The sequence below is a fragment of the Phoxinus phoxinus genome (genome assembly GCF_949152265.1).
Source record: "Phoxinus phoxinus genome assembly, chromosome: 4".
NCBI classification, from domain to species: domain Eukaryota; kingdom Metazoa; phylum Chordata; class Actinopteri; order Cypriniformes; family Leuciscidae; genus Phoxinus; species Phoxinus phoxinus.
The window spans coordinates 35,018,277-35,042,590 of NC_136879.1; the positions used below are offsets into that span (position 1 = coordinate 35,018,277).

Genomic DNA, 24,314 nt, shown 5'->3' on the forward strand with positions numbered 1-24,314 from the left:
AAAAAGTAAAAATACATACATTTTCCCAGTCATCACAAAGGATTGGACCATCCTGGCAAGCGTTGAGAAAAGTAAAAGCTATCACGTGGTAATGTCGCGTCACTTCATATTTTTAATGTTACCTAAAGATATTTAGTTTTTCTTCAAGATATTTTACGGTCTATATTTTCAATTACGAAACTGCATATTATACTTTCTAATTTTAATTTCTAAATGCGAATTTATTTCATCCGTTTTTGTTTTATAAAATCGTATTAAATTGCAGAGAAAAAAATACAATTGTAAGAAACAAAAACAAAAAAACACATCTTGCATACAGATAATACAAGTCAAAAATACACTATATTTTTTAACCTACATCACCGCTAAGCCCTGCCCACTTGAGAACTCAAGTTCCACGTTATCCGTCATTCTACGCGCTCGTTCTGTTTCTACGGGATTGATCGGGGCGACCCAGTTGTAGTGTGAGCTTCCTGCGACATTGTGATCTTCTCTCGGACTTCCTTTGCTCATTTCCGAATCAGCATGGGGAAGAATAGCAAGAATACCGTGCAGACAATCTGCTGATGAGGAAAATGTTAAATCAAACCGTAAAATGTTAGTTCTCACAATCGTGATTTATACCGTTTTGCATGCCAACGGGAATATGTGTATGCGTTTAAGATCAAAGGCTACATAGATCTACATGAATCGATGATTGTAGGCTTGTTTATGTTTAATTTCGCATGCATGTTCTATATTTGTATGGACATGTCTCGAATGATCAAGGAAGAGTTTCTCAAATATGAATGTAGGTTATCTAGAGCGCATCTCTAATTGGGACAGCCGATTTGAACATCTCTGTATATTTCTAGGTCATCTTTGTTGGTTAGACTTATAATAGTAATGATGACTAATAGGCTTTTTGTAGTAATACAAATTTGATCTGGATTTCTCAAACAATAACTTTGTCTTTGAAATGCTCAAAGTTAAATTGTTTATTAAAATGTTCTCTCTTTTTTGTCCCCATGTTTAGCATTTATTTAATGACCTGTGGTGAACTGCAATGGAGTTGAATGTGGAATCTGTCCATCAATCTTGTTTTCCTGGATGGGATCAGCTGACACAAAGGAATCAGCCGAAACTGATCTGGTCAGAGAAGATGCTTCATCAAATATTTACCTCAAACACTTTCCACTTTGCTTGCTTTTGACCAAACCAGAATGTTAATGTTCAAGATTTCAGAAAATTGGTTGAGTTATGTCGGTCAAGATTGTCTGTCCTCTCTCTACCTGAGATTTCACTTACTGTATGTGTCATAAAGCCATTTAACAATAAGAGCCATAATGCGTATCAGTTTTTGCCAGGCTCTGTTAACTGGAGCAATAATTTTGAACTTGCTCATCCTATACTATGTCTCACGGGCCCAGCAGCAGATGATGGAGAAACGTCGGGAACAAGGTAAGGGCTTAAAGAAAGCCTCTCTTCCTGTGCCAGGACTGGGAGGTATGGGTAATCTGGTTGGTGGAAGTATAGTTGGCGGCGTCAAATTGGGAGGCCTTGAGAGCAACATGCGTGGCCCTCGCATCACGATCCTTGTTCGCGAATTTGAAGACTTTGAGAACTATGTTGGTGATGTTGCTCGCTCTTTTTTGCGCCAGAGACCAGAGTTGCCCTTCCTCGCTGTAGCCGAAAGTCCACCGTACCCTCCTTTGGCTCTTCCCGAGGGAGCCCGGCTCCTGGTGTTGTCGCCGAGCCCTGACCAGCCTCCGCAAACTCACCGTCCCGAGTTCAACGTGCAGACGGAATTTGCTTTATTGGTTCCAGATGGTGTGGAGCTGGACCACGGCCGACAAATTGAGCGTCTCATTCGGGAGCTGGAAGGGGAAGGTGGCGGGCCGGTCCGACTGGTTGCTGCGCCGGTGCTGACCCGCTCGGCAGTGCAATGCCTGCACCTTCGGGTGAATCTGCGGGAATGGACCGCCACCTACAACCCTGCGGCCTCAGGGAGCAGCGGTAGCGTCTGCACAGCCCTGCAGGGAGACGCTGTGGTTCTTATCCGTACCGAGGACCTCTTCAATCTCTCAGTTCCTTTAGGTCGCCCCCTGATGTCTTCCTTGTTTGTCCAAACATCTCTGCGGGGATGGAAGGTCAAGCTCCTGGAGGGGCCTTCGTTCTCCGCCAGTCATCGGCCGCTGTTTACCTCTGCGCACAACCAGTGGAAGGCGGATAGTCGCCTGAAGGATGCAACCAATCACCTCTTGCGCAGCTTTGGCCTGAAGCGCGTGATCTTGCCTGATGGACGAGATCAGTGGTTTGGCTGCAGTAAAGAGACGGCACGATGTTTCGGCACAGTGCGTGACGACACACCGGAATACCTTTACGTGGAGCGCTGGACTCCACCCTGCTGCTTGCGCGCCCTCCGAGAGACCACTAAATATGTTGTCAACATCTTGGAAAGCTCTGGTGTGCGTTACTGGCTGGAAGGGGGTTCTTTGTTGGGAGCTGCCCGACACAAGGACGTAATCCCATGGGACTATGACGTGGACTTGGGCATCTACATGGAGGACGTACCGAATTGCGACTACCTAAAGAACCTGGACTCCGGCTCACTGGTGGATGCTAACGGCTATGTGTGGGAGCGAGCGGTCGAGGGTGACTTCTACCGCGTGCAGTATAGTGAAGCAAACCATTTGCATGTAGACTTGTGGCCCTTCTACCCCCGTAATGGAGTTATGACCAGGGACACTTGGACTGAGCACAAACAAGACGTGGAGTTCCCAGAACATTTCCTGCAACCCCTGGTGCCAATGCCATTTGCTGGCATCACCGCGTATGGTCCAAACAACCATCGTGCCTTCTTGGAACTCAAGTTTGGGGAAGGGGTTATTGAGAACCCCCAGTACCCGAACCCTGCCAAGAAGAGGCTGGATAGGAGTCGCACGTTAGGATCATAGCAAGCAGTAACTTGATGCCACACAATTGTGCAATACTGCATTTCTGACATTTTAAAATCTTTGTAGAGTATTACTACCAGACTAAATGTCTCAGTCTGTGTCTGAAAAGTTGAATGTTAGTGTTTCTTGCCAATTTTATTTATTATATGTGTGTGTTGTGATCTGTTCATGAATCTCTAAATAGTCTAAATATATACTGTATGTAACGATGGTAATAAAAGTATGTAATTTTTTTAAACTGCTGAATCCCAGGAATGTCAAAACATTTAAAAAAAATGTTTTTACATGTGAAACTAAAAAAATTAGAGTATCGTGCAAAAGTTAATTTGTTTCAGTAATTCAACTTAAAAGGTGAAACGGATATATTATATAGACTCATTACATGCAAAGTGAGATATTTCAAGCCTTTATTTGTTATAATTTTGATGATTATGGCTTGCATCTTGTGAAAAGGTTTTCATAGCTGTAAGCCATAATCATCATATTTATAACAAATAAAGGCTTGAAATATCTCACTTTGCATGTAATGAGTCTATATAATATATTTGTTTCACCTTTTAAGTTGAATTACTGAAATAAATTAACTTTTGGACGATATTCAAATTTTTCGAGTTTCACCTGTATACTGCTGAATCCCAGGATTGTCAAAATGGCGTAAAGGTCATAGCTTCTTCTTTTTTTTATAATACATGATATTAATATATCAATTTATATAGTAATTAAACATAACAAAAGTTAGTATTTTTTTTAACTGATTGCGAGAGAAACACAAGTTTTAAAAAAACTGCATCATGAAAAAATTATTCATGCTTGTAGGTCTACAAGTGAACCATTTAATAACACATTTAAACCTTGAAATAACTCCACTGCTTTTCAGATGTATGTTCATTATTATACCACTATGAACTTTGTAGAGTGTAGGATGTTTTCATTGACATACGGAGACGTGTAAGCTGATGTAGAAAGAGGCTGGAAGACTTTTTGGTAAAACTGTTTCATGCACCTATTCACTTTATTAATTACTTGCACCGGGTACCGTAACTTAGACTGATATTGGTCTTGTTTTTCATGCTGTATGAATTGTTTCATTTTCTATTGACATAATATGTTGCATGATAAAAAATGTTTACACTTGTTTACATTTTTGTTTTGACTGTCAGACTGTTTTACCTAAAAAATTTTTGGTTGAATTGAATTTCTTATTCTTTAGTTTTTTTGTTGTTGTTTGGTTTTGGCACCGTGTTTCACAAATGTGCTTCTTAATGTTCTGTATAGTACATTACGTACATAATGACCATGACATATTTAAACGATTAAGTAATAACAAATAAACAATAACAGAACTTTACCACTTGCTGTGTCTTAACATGTAAATGCATTTCAAATGTCTGGAAATAAATCACATGGAATTACTTTTGAGTTTTTAATTTGGTTTTCAGGGTGTCTGATGTTGAAGGACAAGTGGAAATATAGTTACTGCAAAATATTAAATAAACCACAAGGTGTCGCAGTAGGCCATGAAGTCTTCAAACATGCTGAACTTGCTCCATATGCAGTATAGTGTTATATTTATTCATTCTAAATCAACCTAAAATATTGTCAGAAGCTGGAGTCTTGTATTCCCTAAAGGAGTTAATTTTGCACTGACTGTACATTATTTTTCTCACTAAAGGGCTTCTTGCCAAGTAAATAAATGCACTGGTATGATTTTGAGTTGCGAGTTGAAACTATGTGAGAAGAAAGACTGTGGAGTGATATGAAGCACCATAGGAAATCAGCAGCTAGTGTTCCAGAGAGCTGTATAATAAACATAATACAGACAAAAAGAGATATGATATCCAAACAAACAAGTGGTTATCCTTTAGTTAATTGAACAATCATCGGGCACCCAATACTTACCTAATTTTAGTGATTTTCCCAGCCAACATTTCATGGTGGGTATTTGAGCCCCAAAGAGGTTTATCTATGACTTCCATATTGGACCTGTCTAAATTATCCCCAGTGTGGGCCCCAAATGGGTTTATATGTTTTTTCCATCTTGGCCCTGTTTGAATTAGCCCCAGTATGGGCCCTAAATCAAATGGGTTTGTCCATGGGCTTCATGTCAGCCCTATCTGAATCAGCCCCATTATGGGCCCTACGTGGGTTTCAGAGTCAGTCAGAGTAGCTTTATTATAAAGCCTGTATGGGTTTGTCCATGATTTCCATGTTGGTCCTATCTGAATTACCCCCCCAAACACATTGGGGCCCATATCTCAAACCCTTACCATGCATACATTGGCCCCACCATGTAATGTCGGCTGGGAACTCATAAAAAAAAAGACAACATTGAATTATTTAAAAAAAGAAAGTCTTTATTCTGCAGTCAGTGTGGAGTACATTCACTGGTTCTCTTAACAGTCTTTTTTGGCTTCGCTGATGACGTCATCACGTAACCATTTATGATACAGCCACCTGTTAAACCCACACATATCAGCATCAACAGGGCAGCTACACTACAGCCACCTGGAATGAGAAGCCTTTACAGTACTGCACATACTACTGGCTTTTAATGGAGTGGAGTTAGTCACACAGAACACGTGTAAATTGAAATAATACATCCATGATTTGAAATACATCTTGAGCACTAACGGAACAGAACAGAAATGATAGACTGATAGATAATAGTGCAGACTACAAGCACCGAACACCCTATTAAAATGATGGTAAGTAAATACAACTAAAAAAAAAAGAGTAATGTTTCGTCTTTGGTCGGATTTATCCGCACTGATCAAATGGGAGTCAAAGTGAAGTGATTTCTACAGAAAGGTGCTATTATGTCGACTTTCTTTTCGTCATTGTGACAAACATTTGGTCAACATACAGTACACACTGGCGAATGTCTCGCACCCTGTCGCCTGGCACTTTCCTTCTGCTGGTGTGTTTAGGTTGTACATTTATAAAACATTTCCATAAAAAAGGAAATTTAGAATAAAGCAACTAGTTACAGTTAAGCATTCACCAGTAAATTGCATTAACAGAATATTCTGCCGGATTCCTCCTCCACATAATTCCCTACCTTTAGAAAATGGCAGGCATTTCATATTTGTGCTCTCCTCCAATAACATGCATAGAAGAAAAAAAAAAAAAAAAGAAAGAAAAAGACCCCAACCAGATCTGAGGTACGCTTTTAAAAAGCAAACAAAATTGTATACTTCATTTCTGTATTTTGTTTAGTTTTTTTTACAAAAAGGATATACAAACAGTATTCATACACAAATTCTTTAAGCAAACAAAAAAATGATTCTAAAAACAAACAAACTAACTCGAGAATTTTCTTTAACACATCTAACATGTTCCTACACCACATGAAGAAGCATTATTCGATCTTAAATACAAAAAAATTAAAATAAATCCAAAAATCTCACTTCCAGTCTGGATTCATGTTCTAATCTATGGCTTTCTTCTGAAACCGATCAAAACAAACCTTTACAACTCTTGACCACAGATAGTTGCTTATCAACCAGCACTCTCTCACCAACAGGTTTCCACAGCCTTGGAGCTTTAAGACAAAAGACAAAACTTGCTAGTGTACCTGTCTGATCAACTTGACCCCCAAAGAGGAAGCAGCAAAACGTAATGGTGTCTGCATAGACAAAGATGTCAGCTATTAACTGTCAGACTTCCTACACCTTCCTTTTGGCTCCTCTAAAAGCAAGAGTTTAGTGACGGTATCAGCACCTGTTAGATGGGCCAACATCTGAGGAGCCTGAGGTGTTTTAAAGGGAATCAGCACGAACGAGGTATTTCAAAGCGGCATAATGGAACAGCATGCCACCTAAAACTTATTATTTGGTGCGTCGATAAGACCGTAAAGGATGCAGAGGTTCTGAAGGTACTTTGGCTTTTTAAGAGATATTTTGCATTAAAAAGGTGTTGAGAGAAGTTTTAAATTAGGAGCATATAATCAGAACTATCAGGTCATGTATAATAATAATAATAAAAATATTATTTTAAAAGGCCGGACTGACTTTTTGTATATATAAATGGAGTAAAGAAAACATCAAAATGTAACTAAAAAAGAAAAGAAATTCAAAAATGTCTGACCAGCATCTAATAAATAATTGTTCAAGCATTTTTCCATCTAAATGTGCATAAGTTTTGGCAGATTCTTTTCCTAAAGAGCTGGGCTTAGCGGAGGGCCAAAAGCATGTAGTCTTTGTCCTGTCTTAATTTAAACCGGCATTTCTCCCATGGTCACTGCGTAGATGCAGAGACTGATTTAGTGAGAACAGGCAGGTAGGGAAGGAAAGTTTCCTGAAATACTGTGCAAATCTACATGGCGGACTCCTGGTCACAGGGTTTAGGTCCAACGACCTCTTCCAGTTCAAAGTTTCCCTGTTTCTCGATGAGTGGAGAGCTTTCTGGCTTGGAGGCGGGGTCTTCTTCCTCCACTCGCACTTTACTTAGCTCCGCCCCCTCCTTTTTACTGGTGCGATCCACATAAAACTGCAGAAGACCTGCTCCGTAGGCGTCACCTTCAACATTGATGACGGTGCAAGTTCGATCGCTAAATGAAGAAAAAAGGCAATTATTCTCATGGTTTCAAAAACGAGAATGCAATAATATAATAATGCCTTTTAATGCAAACAATTCTTGTTCTCCTCCCTATCAGCTATCCATTCAGCTTTCCCACGCCAACTTTCTCTTTAACTAAAGGTGCTCTGATTGATCGGGCGTCGATTCTTATCAGCCAATAATAGCTTTATACATTTTTATCTGTGGTCTCTATAAAGACAATTTTATAGATTTTAAAATGTAAAGAGAATTTTTCTATGCGCAGCTAAAATTATTATTAATACCGTATTTTCCGGACTATAAGTCACACTTTTTTTCAGTTTGGCTGGTCCTGCGACTTATAGTCAGGTGCGACTTATTTATCAAAATTAAGTCATACTGACTGAGATGAACCAAGAGAAAACATTACCGTCTACAGCCGCGAGAGGGCGCTCTAGCTAGCGGAGTTGTTCAGAAGCGACACAGAGGAAGAATTCAATGGATTCAGTGTGTGGAACGAGATCGAGGGAGCTTGGTGAACTTGCTTACCGCCAGTTACCGGTAACTTGTAAGACTCACTGGCTAATGTTAATTTAGCCTATTCAGCCTCCCAGGTACATGTTCTTTATGCTATTGTGTAGCTGAATAACTGTTAATGTGTTACGTTAACATACTGGACACCTATTCAGCCTGTTGTTCTGTGTGCTATTGTGTAGTTGAATAACTTGCCTTTCCAGAGAAATGTCTGTTCTTGGTCTTGGATTTTGTGAAATAAATTTCTAAGTAAATGCGACTTATACTCCGGAGCGGCTTATAGACCGGAAAATACGGCAATTGTTTCACTTCATTCACTGGTCTGGCAGTTCTACCAGATGTCTGAAAAGGACAATAAATTTGTTCTCGTCTTTACGGAGAGTCAGAGTCATAGATTACCAACGATAGCAAACCTACAGCAATGGCAGCAAGAATAAAGTGCATTTCCTTCCTTCACAGTGGTGTGCTTTCTTTCCTCCCTAAAAGCCCAAGCTTAACATCCACATCAACTAGATCAGTAATTGTCGTAAAATACAGTCTACTGTTGCTAAACTGCAGGAGGTGTATGATAATAAAGAGTTACTAAAACTGCACAAATCCGCGAAAGTGATATTGTTCCTCAAGCGGCTTTTTATAAGAGCGCTCCGAGACGGAGTGGAACACGGACGAGCAAAGTGAACTTAGAGCTTCAGGTTGGCTCCTACAACGGTTAAATACACACAGAAATGTGTCAAAATGCCCAGCTTGGTGAGTATTCACTTTAACAGGGTTGGTTATGTCTTAAATCAACAAACCGTTGGGAAGCAAGTTGCGTGTAACAGTGTATTGGATCCGTGCATTCAGTCTTAAAGTGACAGCAGCCTAATATTCCTGCTGTCGTCTGTCATTAATGTTAATCAAACAACAAAAGAGAGAAAATCACTCTTCAGTAGATTTAGTAGGATTAATCTATATTTATTTCATACAGTGAAGACTATGCAGTGCTGTTTTACATTCGATTACTTTGTTGATAAAGACAGTTCTGTTTTTTATTTATTTTTATTTCGCAGTAATGCTATATTTGTTAAGCTCTAAGCTGTCCCTAATCACCTCTAAGAGAGGGAATGGAATATGTTGCACATGTTGCTTTCCAATATATAAAGAGTTGTCAATTCACAATACTTTCTCATCTCTCAATTTTTTTTATACTTAAAATGCATTATTGTAAAGAATAGTACTATTTATTTTGGTGATCTGTATCGGCCAACACAGCTTCCACTGATCGATAACCAGCCCCAAAAATCCTGATTGGAGCACCCTTATCTTTACCCCACAAAAACATCTAAACCTGATACTCACACAAGCCAGTCCACAGCCAAGATGAGTGACAGATCGTTGGTGGGCAGCCCCACTGATTCTAAAATAATGGCCAGCGTCAGCACCCCTCCAGCAGGGATCCCAGCGGCTCCCACACTAGACGCCGTCGCAGTCACGCTATAAAGGAAATAACAGTTAGTCAACATCTGCCAGTCAAGCAGAGTACGGAGGTGACTAAAAAACATCCAATGAACTCACAGGATGGTGATGACCTGGACGAAGTTCAGCGGGATTCCGTTAAGCTGAGCGATGAACACCGCAGCTACACACTGGAAGCAGGCGGCCCCGTCCATGTTGACGGTTGCTCCGATGGGCAGGATGAAGCGGCTGATATGCTTAGACACACCGTTGTTCTCCTCCACACATTTCATCATTAGGGGCAACGTGGCGGAGCTGATCAGAAAAGCGGATGGTTATTTTCTGCTTAATTATGCACATGCAATACTCATTTAATAAATCAAATCAAAACAAGGCGAGTAATCAAAATTAAATGTGGTGTAATAAAACATCAAATCTAATAGGCTAGGAATTAGATCAGAGGAGACAGCTGAGGTGTATGATACTTCCACTTGTGTTTGGATCCAATACGGATGTAAACACCAGGTTTTTTTAATACAGAACTAAAAATTAAAAATAGAGGTTCCAAAAGGATGCTTTAGTAGCAATGCCATATATGTTGAATTTAAATGTATACTACAGGGCTGTTGAATGCTGGAATCTGATTGGTTGACTAACGTTCTAAGGTGTGCAATTATTTTCAAGGAAACGCACAGCATAAGTAGTTCTAGGCAGATCTTGTATTGACAGGACATACTCTCTAGCTCTCTATAACTGCATTAATAACTGCATAAGACTGCTATCAGTGGCTGAAGCCTCCGTTACTAGAATCTAAAATAATGTTTTGGAATTAGCAATGGAGGCTTAGGGTGAGATGCGTAAGAAATTAGTCCTACACACACACGTGTTTTAAGGACAAAAACCCGACAAATGTCTTGAGGTGTGGTAACCGTAGTATAAGAGGTATAATTGACTCTGACCATTAAATTATTAGAAAAATAATCCACACCCAAGGTGTAAATCTTGGCCGCATTACCACCGCAGGTGTGCATTCTTTTTTTAATAATTTAACTGTCCCGAGATAATTATTCCTTACTTAAATGATCCTAAGGGAACATTTAGTTCTCGGGGAACCGCCCTGATGGCTAGCTCCTACAACTGAGTTGCTATAACTACAGGCAATAAGGACCTTTATTATGAAGAGTGTAAGTAGCTGCTGTCCAATTACCTAGAGGAGGTTCCAAAGGCAGTTGCCAAAGCAGTGACCAATCCCAGCAAGAAAGTGTAGGGGTTCTTCCGTGTAAACACAAAATAAATGAGCGGGAGGACAATGAGACCGTGGATGGCATGGCCAATGACGCAGCAGGCAATGTACTTCCCGAGGCTGGCGAACAGCAAGCTGACATCCTCCATTTCCACAATCTTAGCGGCAACCAGGAACATGATACCCAGTGGTGCATACCTTCAGACAGGAAGATATTGAGATATGGTTTGACGGAAGCACAGAGATGAATGGGTAGGACACCACGATCCACAAATTGGGAACAAACATCACTAACCACAATAAAAGTACATGATGTTTCCTCACCACATGATCCAGGAGACCAACACCATGGTGGCCTCATTGAAAGAGTTGAAGAACTTAATAAGGATCTCTCCTTCCTCTCCAAGTTTCCTCAAGGCCACCCCAAATACCATAGCAAACACGATGAGACCCAGGATGTTCATGCCATCCACATCTGCACCAACTGGAACCTAAACAAAAAGACAAATGACTGAATTCAAAAAAAGGGGGGGGGAAATATTTTTTTAAATGGCATTCAACCACTAATATTTTAATGTTTTAATACATTTCTAGAATGTCTAGATTTTTTTTATTTAGTATACATAATACATATTATACTCATATTTTATTTATTTCAAAAAAATCCATGCATTTATAATTTTTTTTTTTAATCATTAAATATTTTTATATTAGATACATTTTTATAAATGTATAAATGGAGTTTCAAGACAATCCAAAGGTAAATCTGGGACTGGTACCTTTTCCAAGGAGAAGATGGTCGAGTTGGTATCATTCTTCACAATCTTGTAACCCGTGGCATACTGTGAAGAAATAACGTTCAGAATCATCTAATAATCACACGTCACGTAAAACACATCTGCTTCTTTTCATGTTAAAACAAATCTTGTTAAACCTACCGACTGAAAGGCAGCTGATACCAGGTTAGATGGGAAGATATTTCTGAAAGGAGGAGAAAGGTAGAAATTATATAACTGACATACTTTAAAATAAGATATCAATGAATCAGCCAATTAAATCAAACACCTAACTAAATGTCAGAAGTTGACGTTTTCATATCTTGCATTGACTAAAACGAAAATTATAGCCTACTTCAGTTAAGCGTTTACTAGGTATACCTGACACGTGACAATTGTCATCAGCATAGTAGGCTACACGAGTACTGTAACCCAACTCTCGAGGGCTGTTTGAGAGAATTGATGTGCACACAGAGCGCTGCTTAGGTCAGTGGTGCATGTGCTTTTGGTGTGAGTGCGAAACCTGCGGGAATGAGTAAAGTTATGGGCAATACAAGCACCATTCAACCGGAGCGAATGAGACGCGTGAGTGAGAGGATGCGGGTGCGAGTCAATTTGAAGAGAAGAGAGTGAGAACGCGCAGCTGGTATCGGTGAATCGATACTGCAGAAAAGGAGTATAGCATATCCTATTCAGCCTGTTGTTCTGTGTGCTATTGTGTAGTTGAATAACTTGCCTTTCAAGATTAAATGTCTGTTCTCTGTCTTGGATTTTGTGAAATTACAGTAATTTCTAAAAAACTTTTATAGTCCAGTGCGACTTGTTTTTTTACTCTTCATGACGCATTTTTTAACTGATGTGACTTAAACGGTAAATATCAAAATATCTATATTTTTGACAACACTACTATCAAATGGAATATATTTTGAAAGGCTGTGCATTCGTCTGTATGTATAAGCCAAGCGTTCACATCAAAACTGAAGTATACTTTGGGCATTAGCAAACACTATTCAGAACAAGGTAGTGAGAGAACAAAGATCCAATTCTAGCCACAGTTTCAGCCCACCGGCAATACAAATCCTCACAGTCCTGACCAGCCAATCTGTGAGCAGGCTGATGTGGAAATAACTTGGAGAATTTAGTCCGATTATATCCCTCGGCCTCCACTAATCCCAATTCCACACATTACCTCCTACCCCTATACTACTATACAATACTATAACCCCTTTCTCTCTAATGGAGAAGAACTAGATGAGCACTAGGACCTGCCTGGACATGGGGATTAATGACAAACACAGACATTCAGGAATAGTCCGGCATCCCTGACCTTAATACGATTGTGTGCGTACAAAAAAAAGGAAGTCTTCAATCGGATGGAACAATAATGCCTGGTATGATGTTAACATGCCATTTAGTCCAAGTGAAACAACTATGCTCCAGTTACATTTCCAAAAAAGGCAAGTAAAAAGCGGCGTTACAGACTTTATTCTGAACACGTCTGGAATCTGTTGCCCATATAGGGACCTTGATAAATCGCAATCATTCCCACGAACACCTAAAGAAGCCTGGAAGGTGTGAGGAGACAAACGTTATCGTAAAATAGTACAGCTGAAGCAAGATGAGACTGGAAGATGAGGCTGTGCAACATCCCAGACAGAAGGTCACTGCCATACATCTATGCCAGGGATCTTTCCCACCACAAATTTCCTTTGCCTGAACATTCGAAAGAACGTTAGAACTTAAGATAAGTGCAAAACTCTTTATGGAACCCAAAACACCAGGAGGAACCTGCACAGCAACACTGGTAACACCAGATTACGCCATTGAAACATTTGATGATTGAAGCACTCAAATGTTGTCACAGGTTTCCAAAGCTTTTTATGCATCATTTACAACTACTATTAATACCATACAATGACAAATATGTCAACAATTTAATGACTAAGGCGTGAAGGAAGTTTCTACGAAGGCGTGTAAAAAGGGAGACACCTTGTTGAAACATGGCACTTCACACACCTTGACAAAACTTTTATCAAAGATTTATCTCAAGTCCAGTGTTTGCTTACATATTAAAAGTAACTATTAACAGATAAATATAACTACTCTGACTTTGCCCAGTCTAAAAAAAAAACTCAGTTTACACAAAAAAGGCCAGGTTGTGCGGGGGGTGGATTTCACATGCACTGTACATAAAGCACACACTAATGGATTAAAGGAACAAATCACCCAGAAAATAATTATTTACCGACCATCATGACATTCCATGACGCATTTGACTTGCTTTCTTCAGTAGAACCGAATGTTCAAGCTGCTTTTTTCCATACCTTGAAAGTGAATGGTGATCATAGCTGTCAAGCTAGATTTCCAGTGAAATTACTTAAATTTCAGTCTGTTTGGCACATAAACCAAACAATATGGCTTGAAAAGATATAGCCTAGCATGTGAGCTGTCTAGATCACTATTATGGTAGTTTTTGGCCCTTTTTCGCACTTAACACCTCATAGGCTGGAAAAGAGCAGCGTGAACATTTTTCAAAACTTCTTTTGTGTTCCACAAAGAAAGGTGGTAACACAGGTTCGCAAGAATAAGACTCTCTTAACCTTTAAGATAAACTATATCTTTTGCGTAATACGGTGGAATGAGGTCTTGTTCCACGTGCTGTTGTTGTTGCCTTAGACAACCTGATAAGGCAACAACTACAGATAACAGCTGAAACAACTTACAAAAACGGATGCCAGAACATGCTGTTTGTAGACTTTAAATAGAAAGACCTTCTGACTGCGTGCGTGTAAGTGTGAAATCAATCAGCAGGGTCCACGGTGGTCCTTGTGATTGTGTGGCAGGATTTATTCACAATGAGACTCCTAGAGAAGACCCTTTGATGGATGACATGAGCTACATCAGCTGCCTAATTGAACCCATCTTCTGTTGTCCATGTTTGCACATGTATGTGTGTGTGTGTGTGTGTGTGTGTGTGTGTGTGTGTGTGTGTGTGTGTGTGGCCCTCATGTGGAACAACACAAGTTTCAGTTTGGCTTTAAATTAGGAATCCAACACATCTAGACTGAAACCTTTTCCATTTGAGTGATAACTTCTGTATTCTGAGCAATTGGTCAAACTTATGAAACAAGAAAATGCATGATGAGGAAGCACATGAGAACTTAAATAGTAAAAAAAAAATATATATATATTTAGAAGTTATTAAACTGCATTAACCTAAAGCAGCCTCAATGCTGTTATAAAACAGGCTTAGACTTTTTTGCTCTTTCGGTCATGTGGGAATGAATGAACGACTGTTAGCAATCGAAACCCGGCCATAACAATTATCACCCATTCTTCCTTTCCCTGTCTTGAAACCGGAATCCAGAATCAATGTCAATGAGATGCAGAGGAAAAAAACACTGAATCTCGGTTAAGGTGACCGGATGTTTAAAACATTATTTTATACCTCATTTAAATGGTTTTCATCTATTAATAAAAAAGGGGACCTGAATGCGGATTTAAAAAAGATTAGGTATGGAGTTGAAATGACTGATATATATATATATATATATATATATATATATATATTATTTTTTAAGCAAAAAGGTATACAATACATTACATATCTCACTTTGTGGGCCGACTGACATTTCCAATGACAGACCGCCAAAAAACAGAAAAACCATGTTTCTCTTGGGTCAGGTCACCCTAATTTGTGTCAGTGTAAATATTTACATTTTGTAAATATTCTAGTGAACATGCTTGTCTGGTGAAATTTTTTAGAAGGCTTATTAACCGTTCAAAATGTGTATTTTTTATTGTTGTTTTTGTAGGTAAATGGTAAATGGTAAATGGACTGCATTTATATAGCGCTTTCACAGACCCAATGGCCACCAAAGCGCTTTACAATATTGCCTCACATTCACCCATTCACTCACTCATTCATACACCGACGGCGGTGTCAGCCATGCAAGGCGATGGAAATGAGAACACAGTGTCCTCTTCACATCACTCTGTAAAACACATGATGAAATTTGACCTGTTTACAAGACAACAGGGCCAACCCCCAAAACCCACCCATAGTTGGTTTTAGGTATTCCCACCCATAGTTGGTTTTAGGTATTTCTAATGGAATGCAAGAGATGTTTGCCTCTCTTCAAATAATACATATTTTCTTTAGAATGTCTATTCATTTTAATAACGAATTACAGATGCACCACTGAAGAAAAACAGATTATTTGTGCATTTATTCTATCATGAGTTGCAGAAACTACACCAAGAAAAGGGAAGGGCACACATCTATAAACTCTGACCCATCAACATGCATCCTCTTTGGCGCGGATTATGCGTCAACACGCGACGCGCGCGCAGCTGATGCAACTATAGTGTCCGTTTACAGCACACAGATCAACGTCACGCAACCCACGCTATAGATAGTCACAACAATGTCACTGAATTAATTTACGATAGGCCTAGTTGATGAAAAAATAAGTGGCGTTAATAAAAAAAAAAGTGGTTAATTTTAAAAACATAACATATACTTCGTTAAGGTGGCTCCTGAGAATACTTTTTTCCCCCATGATGTCGCCAGACGGTGACTGCTCCGATTCACTTTATGTTGGCAATAACAGTAGGTTTTTTTAACAGATGTTGTACAATTGTTTTACTCTAGTTATATAATGTCACAAATGTTTCCTTCTTGTTCTTGGCATATTCACTTAATGTGTTCTTTCCTCTTCCTGTTTGGCAAAGCTACGCTGGCAGAAGAGTTCGAATCATTCCCACGAATCGGTTCTTTCGAACGCTTGGCTTATAAAGGTAACATTCAGCTCTTCTTGCGTCATGTGGTCGCTGGCATCGCCTAAATGCTCTAAAATTGCAATAAGGCACATGCAGCCATATATTGCTGTCGCTTTTTTTTAGGGTTGAGCCTTATTTTAATAGCGGTGTTTATTTTCTACCCCAGCTCAAAATGTGTTTGCACTTGAATGAAAAAATGCTTTTAATGCCAAATTAGTTTTATATGCGTATTGATAAAATGCCTGTACATTACGATTGTTAATTTCTGCTATTCAATTAGGTCCGACTCGTGAACGAAATGCTCAGACCGTTCAAACATGGAAAAGATCCGTATCAAAAGAAATATTCGTTCCCGAAACTGACACGATACACTCCACACAATAACCACGTGGCAGGCTGCATATACGTCATAATTCACTCGTTTAAAGGATACTTAACAACATGAAAGAGTTGTAAACACTGTGGGACTAATTCCGAATAAAAAACGCGAAATGTGTGAACACGTGTTTATTGGCGTAAATGTGCTTGAATTTTAAAATTACATTTTAATATGAACGATTTAAATTTGTTGACTCACCTTATCAAGTCTAAAAATGAATCGATGACTTCTTTGGCTTCGGGAACAGCGCTGTCATCCAGTGAGTTGATGGATAGTTTTTTCCCGTCATTGGCACCAGGCTGTATAATGAACGCCATAATAACGCCGATAGTAGACGCGATCAGAGTGGTCACCAGAAAGAAGAGCATCGCCCAGCCGCCCAACTTGCCCAGGGCTTTGGGGTCAATGCTGGCAGCCCCGGACACCAGACTACAGACCACCAGAGGAATAATGATCATTTTGAGCAGGCGGATGAGCAGCTCACCGGGGAACCCGAAGTAAATGATCTGAGTGCGGCTCAACCCGGCGGAGCGCACGCCGAGCCCGATGAACACGCCGATGATGACCGCTGACACCGTCAGGATGACCAGCAGATTGGCCATGGCGATCCGTTTCAGCTTCTGCCCGGTGGTCTCCGGCGCGCTCGTCTTGCGGTCACTCAAGCCATTGGCGACGCCGGTCGGGTCGCCTATGTGCGCTTCACCGTTGGACGTCTTTACAACGTCTATGGAGATCTTTTCTTCTGTCATTGTTGCTGTCTGAAGGATTCCTGGTGTCCGGAGAGTGAATGTTAAAGCGCTAGGAGTCTTTGGTGTGAGCTGATTGTCTCTGCTGAGTCTGCTCTCTCCTCGTGTGCTACTGGCAGCTTGGAAATGAAAAAGCGGCGTAAAGATGCGCGCGTCGGAGGAAGTTCCAAGACAACGTCATAGGGCGGGGCGTGCGTCATGCAAATGTGCTGGAAAAATGCTTACCTAATATCCTCTTCTTGAGAGAGGTTTTGAAATATAGATATACGGCAGGTATTGTGGATGAATAGCCTATATATCATATAAAAGTTTATATAATAGGCTATACAAGTGGCCTTAAAATGTATGAATAATAGTATCAAACAAATATCAATATCAAACCAAGTGCCTTTTTTTTTAAACAAGCACTTTCAATACAAAAAATAAAAAAGCAGTTTGATTGGTTTAGAAATATAAAAAAGAAGATATAATGGAAAGATTATATAAGAGTACAAAGAACAAAATACATACATCCTCTAAAAGTTACACTGTAAAAAAAATATTTTCATGATTTGTTATCACAACTTTTTATATTTTGTCAAATCAACTTCGATAACTAATGTGTGAAGATAGCATACTATTTTGAGTTTCTGTTAAACCATTCTTCTTCATTGTATTAACTCACATTTTTAATTACAACAAACCAACTTTTTTTACAGTGTAGTTGGATAAAAGTATTTGGGAAAAAACAGTCTAATAAAAGTTCTGACATTATTTAATTGCAATTTATTCATTTTTTTTAAAGGAAGCTCTCTCTGAGAAGGTCTAGTATCATTTGCTTGCAGAAGTCATGGATTTAATATTTAATGGCATTCAGACATTTTTAGTGTGGCTTAAGTTTATTATATGTAACAAACTCATCAATTTATTATTGTTTAGTTGGTGTTTCATTTGAACATTGTGAGGTATTTCTGTCTGCGAAAACGATTAAAAACGCTGTATTCTGCTGCCTGGCCAGTAGTTGGCGATGTCACTTTGTAAAGAAACACTATGCGCCTATAGACTGAACATGTAATACGCATGAGCCTGACGGTACCGTTTTCACAAATGCACGTTTTTGTAGTTTACACAGAGACTATAATGATATAATTTTCCAAAAACTTGCACTTTGAAATCCGTTGTCATTTAAATGCACGTCCGAAAAGCAAAAAAAAAAAAAATTTATTTACTCTAAACATCCATGTACAATTGGACCAATATAAAAAAATACAGTTTTTAGTGTGATTTGAGGTAACGAAGGAATTTAAGATATTATTTTTGTCTGATTAATTGACGATCTAATTATACTCGACACACCTTGAGATATTCCAACACGATCTCACTGAAAAACGCAACAATTTAACGAGGTGGCGATTTAGGAATTTGTATGATCTGAATCATAAAAAAACATGATTTAACCAAGTAACTTGCCCCACACGGATACTAGCTGAAAAGTAGAATACTACTTTTACTATTTCTGCTTTACGCTTTATCTGGGAGTAGTATAGTATCCCATTCCAAATTCAGCCTTTGAGTCATCCCTGACCTAAAAAAAAACCCTGATCCAACCATCACAGCATTGCCAAGAAATATGTTTGCAGAGCAGAAAAAACAACATCTAATTTTTAGCAGAAACCTGGTCTTCGTTCATGTCCTCATCCAGCAAGTAATCAAATATGCTGAAGACTGAGGTCTCCGTATGGAGCCAGAGTCATTCCAGTCAGATTATCCTTAATAAACAAAACCCCTCATTTTCTTTAAACAGATTTTTTTCTTTCTCTTTATGTGAAGAGTCTGTATGTTAAACAGTCACAGTGTACACTCTATAAACAGTGCTAGCGCACTCATCGGGGGTCTCTTTTTGAAACCTAAGGGTCTGCTTATATAAGGTTCATCTTCTCTGTATTAGACTGTGTGAACTTCACAGAAGCACGACATTCCATAGATATTGAGAGAGAGATTTGAGTGCCAGGGATCCGTATGCATGATGTGCGGATGGGTCGAGGCAGGGGGCCTCCTTTCTCAAAACAGCGTTCGCTCACACACTGGGTCTCTACACTGTGCGTGTCACAGACGCCACGACCTTGATGCCCTTGAATAAACTTCACTGGCCTGTCTGGCTCTATATACCGTCCTCCTTGACACTGCAGTTCTAAAGCTGTGGATGGCTTTTTTTATATCCCTGCCATCTCCTTTTATTACTGCTTTGAATGTTGCCGAGTCATTTTACAACTGCAGTGGCATTTTCATCTGATTTGCTGATTTATATAAAATGTGATTGGTGAAAACACAAAGTATTCTGTGTTGGTGCATGTCAGTTGGCTGTAGTTTAGTGCTGTTACAGTGGGTGCAGTGCTGGCAAAACAAAGACAACAGGGTAAAACGACCTGAGTCACGTGACCTTTTACAACAGGGAAAAAGGAAGAAAGGCTCGATACAATGCTGCAGGTTTTCATGTCATGGGAAAGCAAGTCCAGGCACAGAGTTTGTGAATTAAAGCACCTGAATGGCATCGGCGGAGAAACCAGATATTGTGCGTTTATCTCGAAAACCTGGCACTCTTCTTCGTTCTCCTCAGCCACTGTATAACGTTAACACAGAGACCGCATTGTTCAGAAAAGTACAAGATTGCGAGAAAAAACAGGCATAAACCAACGAGAAGAGGGTACAGAAGGTTGCATAAGAATATGTGCGGCAACATGTTTCCCTAGACAGTGTGTGTTGAATGGAGTCGTCAGGTCAATAAGTTCAAAATTCCCAAAAGACACATGCTTAAAATAGAAAGTTTCTCTGAACTGGTAGCACTATGTACTTGAACATACGGTGTGTTTTGGAAAAAGCATCTTAAATAAATAATTGTACATGTCTATGCATACCTTCCTCTGTGGCTATTCTTGTAGCTGAAGGCACACACTAACATGCTGAGTCACGCTTACTGAGCTGAATCATCTGATCTATTATTTTTAATCGTCGGCACTGAAATGATGGAATATTACAGAATAATGGTTAATTGTAAGCTCAGTTTAGATGCTTTTCAACACATTTAAGCAAATGTGCTTGTCGGGTCATGCTACAGATCCATCCAACTGTGCCTTTGTTTCTTGGAGGCAGTCCAGAAGGCTGAAACAGACATGTGCTGAGATACATATAATAACTAAAACAGCTGAATCATGATGTGTAAGCAAGGCTATTTGCTGGAATATATACTTTTATTATTTATTTAGACAATTTAATAAAATCCAAACCTAATAAATGATTAATTTGTGAATGAATCCTTTAGACCCGTGTTGTGAAGTAGGTCAACGATTGAAAACTTCATTGAAAAGATCCAACAAAAGAATAATTGCTCTCATGATGTTCGACTTAACCACTTAAAGGGTTAGTTCACCCAAAAATCAAGCGTAGTGTTAGTTCTGGCAGATCACGTTAGTCAAGCTTGCATCAGCTGACCCTCAGCTTATCCAGATCTACCGATAGGAATACGACGCCTATCACTGTATACATATATAAGTTCCTTCAGTATTATGCAGCTATCGGGTTTCTCAGGAGCGAATTACCCTCCTCCCTCCCCAGCTCCTCCTCTCGCCCAGTCAGGATTTGACATTCTGATTCCCCTTGAATCAGAATAAATTCTCGAATTATGTTGTACTTTAAAATCTTGAATCAATGATATCTGCATATGTTGGTTCTGTTCTGTTTATTGCTGCTCTCCCTGCTCTTATCCATGCTAGGCTGCATGGATGCACAGGGAATTCTCGCCCAGAACGGAAACATACCGCCAATTCAAACTATATACTAATTTTTAATCGTATTTGACGATAGTGGTCCTGACAGAAATGAAAATTCTGTCATCATTTACTCACCTTCAAGTTGTTCCAAACCTATCCAAAGATATTTTGAAGAATGTCGGTAACCAAACAGTTGATGGACCCCATTGACTTCCATAGTATGGGGGGGGAAATAGGGGGTTTCCTCGCTTTTTTTAAGTTAAAGATATGTAATTTTTTTTTCGGGGTCGCTAACCTCTTTTAATAACAAAGGCGTAGGTTTATGACACAAAAGTTCCTGCGGAATTATGGAAATTGTCGTCAAGCCGATGGATCTAACAATGTTTATGGATGAGTGAATACATTGATGTTTTTAACATGACTGTGGTGTGAAGCAGGGCACGATTGCTAATACGAGACAGCTATCAGCGTCACACATACGAGTCCCGCGAATATAGAGGAATAAGGACATTTAATTCTACCGAACTACCCGCAAGTGCTGAATTACTACTCGCACAGGTCAGTTTATTTGACGAATTAAACTTGTGAGGTAACGCAGCGTTGCTTCACTTGGTCTAACGTTACACTATCACACTAAACTGCATTTGAGTGTGTTGAAAGTTATAATGTTATTCTATGTGTTAGTTCTCCTTTTTTCCCAATGTCTGCTTGCCATGGTCTATAATGTTTGAACGAAACAACAACAGCGTGCAGCAAGACGTTACACACTACACAGTTGTCCTCGTCTGCCGCCATGGTTACTATGGCAGTACTTGAGCGGAAACCAGGGATAACGCGGATATTACATCTTTGACAGGCAACAAATGAACAGGGATTCTGGTACGGCAAATTATTTAAAATTGGAATTTCTCTGAAATTAAAAATCTTTGGGAACTTTTGGGATTTTGTAAGTACCCAACTGCAGGAAATATATCACACTGTGTAAGTGATTTTTGGATATTTTATTTAAAAAAAATCTTACATATTGTACCTTTAAGTCACCTGATCCCTTTTTACAGTGCATATGATCCATTATGCCACAAATGCTGTTGATTGAGCTTAACTTTTGTATTGTATTGAGATGCATATCAGAAACAGAATATTCCTCTAAATTTAAATCTGTTCCACACATAAAACTACAGTATTGTATGACCATATAAATGTATATCGCACTGTTGGACCACTTAATTGCTTTTGCACCATTTGCATGCAAAAGAGCACACAGTACATTATTCAAAATATTTAAAGGGAAAAACAGAAATAGCCAAACAGGTTTGGAATGATAATGTTTCATTTTGGAGTGAACTAATCCTATAATGATTCTCGACAGGTTCATACACACCAATCCATGAATGTAGTCAAATGTAGGGCTGTTTGATTTCTGACACACGTCTGTAGGGCAGCTTCACTTGGCAAATGACCAACATGAGAGGTGCTGCAGTCCCCTAAATCTGGTTTAATCTCGTCTGAGCCGCACTTGCACAGCACGCCTACTTAATGGCCGACAAATTTACACACTGTAACCCGACTCCCTCCCTCCCCAGTCTGCCAGAGTATGTTCTTCACTTCTACATTACACCAGCTGAAAATGTGTCTAAAATTAAAACTGACTTTGATGAAATGCTTCCATTGCATAATGCACAGCTAGGGACGTTAAGGTTCTTCAGAGGGACATTTTAATTCTGTCATAATTTACTTCATAAATGTTGATCAAGGACTGTCAAGATTACAATACTAAGATTTGTAACTAATTCCTCATCATTGTAGCTTGCATCTTTGCACAATCGCAAGCTGGAGAACTATATTTTTCTTTTTAAGGCCATACTTTGTAAACTGCCTCCTTATTTTCTCTTCTGACGCTTAATGTCACTACCAGGAAATGTTTTCTTCATTTATCATATCCTGTCTTTTGTGAAAGTGCCTTTAAAGTTTTTGCAACTTTTTCCTGGTATAAATTGCAGAATCAGCTAAAATTTGACTATTTACCGACAATGACACAATTTAAAATTAAGATAAAGGATTTGAGTACTAAATGCACATGTGCTGTTACTGAGCGCTGGTGATTATGTTGAGATGATGTTAAATTGCCAAAATGTATTTTTCTGTTAAATGTTTGTATATGTATTTTGAATGTGGAACTATTATTCTGCTGTCTTTTCCAGGACTCCATTGAAAAAGAGATTCTGAATCTCAACAGGATTATTTCCAGGTAAAATAAAGGTATAAAAAATAAAGATGCAAAAATAGCTTACTAAAGCATACTAAAAGTGGTCCATAACTTGTGCGCTGAATTCAAGTCTTAGCTTTGTGTGAGGAAAAGAAAGAGGGGGGAAAAATAAACCATATAAGGGTTGTTTCACGTTGTTTTGATTTTCTGCCCTCTCCTGTGGTGTTTTAATGCCTATCACATGTCTCAGACCTTTATAGACAATCTGCTAAAGTCGCTGTTTAGGTGGGTTTGTTTTTCCAGTTTTCGCCTGGTTCATGCTTTAGAAAACTTTAGAAAAGCTGACATATCCAGATAAGCAACTGCCAAATCATGATGGCTCTTTTATTAATAAAGAGATACAATTACATCATTGTTGTTGTACATTATTCTGCTAGTTTTTTTTATTAGTGAGTGACCAAAGTATAAGGTCCAGTATAAATAAGAAACATTGTCACTTTTTGTTTGGTTGGCTCATAAGAAAAATTAAATAGAGCAAAATATCTATCTATCTATCTATCCATCCATCCATCCATCCATCCATCCATCCATCCATCCATCCATCCATCCATCCATCCATCCATCCATCCATATATCTATCTATCTATCTATCTATCTATCTATCTATCTATCTATCTATCTATCTATCTATCTATCTATCTATCTATCTATCTATCTATCTATCTATCTATCTATCTATCTATCTATCTATCTATCTATCTATCTATCTATCTATCTATCTGGCCCATTTAAAATACTTAACAAAATTCTAGTTAAAAATTAAATAAATCGTCACTGTGGAATCATAAGGTTCTATCTGACTTTTTTGTTGTTGTCAAAATTCAATTATTCACATATTCTTATTATGTGCCAACTTATTTACATTATGTTTTGTGTACATTTTGGGACTTTTTATGTAGAAAACAAAAAGGTTCTATCAACAAAGTCGACTGGAAT

The 24,314-nt window shown here is 38.9% G+C and overlaps 2 protein-coding genes across 3 annotated transcripts; one reads left to right on the plus strand and one right to left on the minus strand.

Annotated features, from left to right (window-relative positions):
- Nucleotides 1-384: 384 nt before the first annotated feature.
- Nucleotides 385-4,349, plus strand: fkrp (fukutin related protein). Of its 2 annotated transcripts, none has more exons than XM_079611280.1 (2): nt 385-597; nt 1,016-4,349. In XM_079611280.1, the coding sequence occupies exon 2, from the start codon at nt 1,326-1,328 to the stop codon at nt 2,934-2,936; it is 1,611 nt and encodes a 536-aa protein (XP_079467406.1). In that variant the 5' UTR covers nt 385-597; nt 1,016-1,325; the 3' UTR covers nt 2,937-4,349. The 2 variants fall into 2 exon arrangements, with proteins under 2 accessions (XP_079467406.1, XP_079467407.1); XM_079611281.1 differs by having other exon boundaries at nt 486-790; nt 1,016-4,347.
- A 920-nt stretch (nt 4,350-5,269) lies between these two features.
- slc1a5 (solute carrier family 1 member 5) lies at nt 5,270-18,539 on the minus strand. Its single transcript, XM_079611279.1, has 8 exons — nt 16,819-18,539; nt 11,622-11,664; nt 11,463-11,525; nt 11,008-11,174; nt 10,648-10,881; nt 9,561-9,755; nt 9,345-9,479; nt 5,270-7,485 (listed from the first exon to the last, which is right to left on the minus strand). The coding sequence occupies exons 1-8, from the start codon at nt 17,367-17,369 to the stop codon at nt 7,251-7,253; spliced, it is 1,623 nt and encodes a 540-aa protein (XP_079467405.1). The 5' UTR covers nt 17,370-18,539; the 3' UTR covers nt 5,270-7,250.
- Nucleotides 18,540-24,314: the final 5,775 nt, after the last annotated feature.

Coding starts and splice junctions, on each gene's coding strand:
- fkrp (XM_079611280.1), top strand. CDS start 1,326: ATGCGTATCAGTTTTTGCCAGGCTCTGTTAACTGGAGCAATAATTTTG.
- slc1a5 (XM_079611279.1), bottom strand. CDS start 17,369: ATGACAGAAGAAAAGATCTCCATAGACGTTGTAAAGACGTCCAACGGT. Junction 11,665..16,818: donor TCATTTTTAGACTTGATAAG/GTGAGTCAACAA, acceptor TCCTCCTTTCAG/AAATATCTTCCCATCTAACC. Junction 11,526..11,621: donor TATCAGCTGCCTTTCAGTCG/GTAGGTTTAACA, acceptor ATTTCTTCACAG/TATGCCACGGGTTACAAGAT.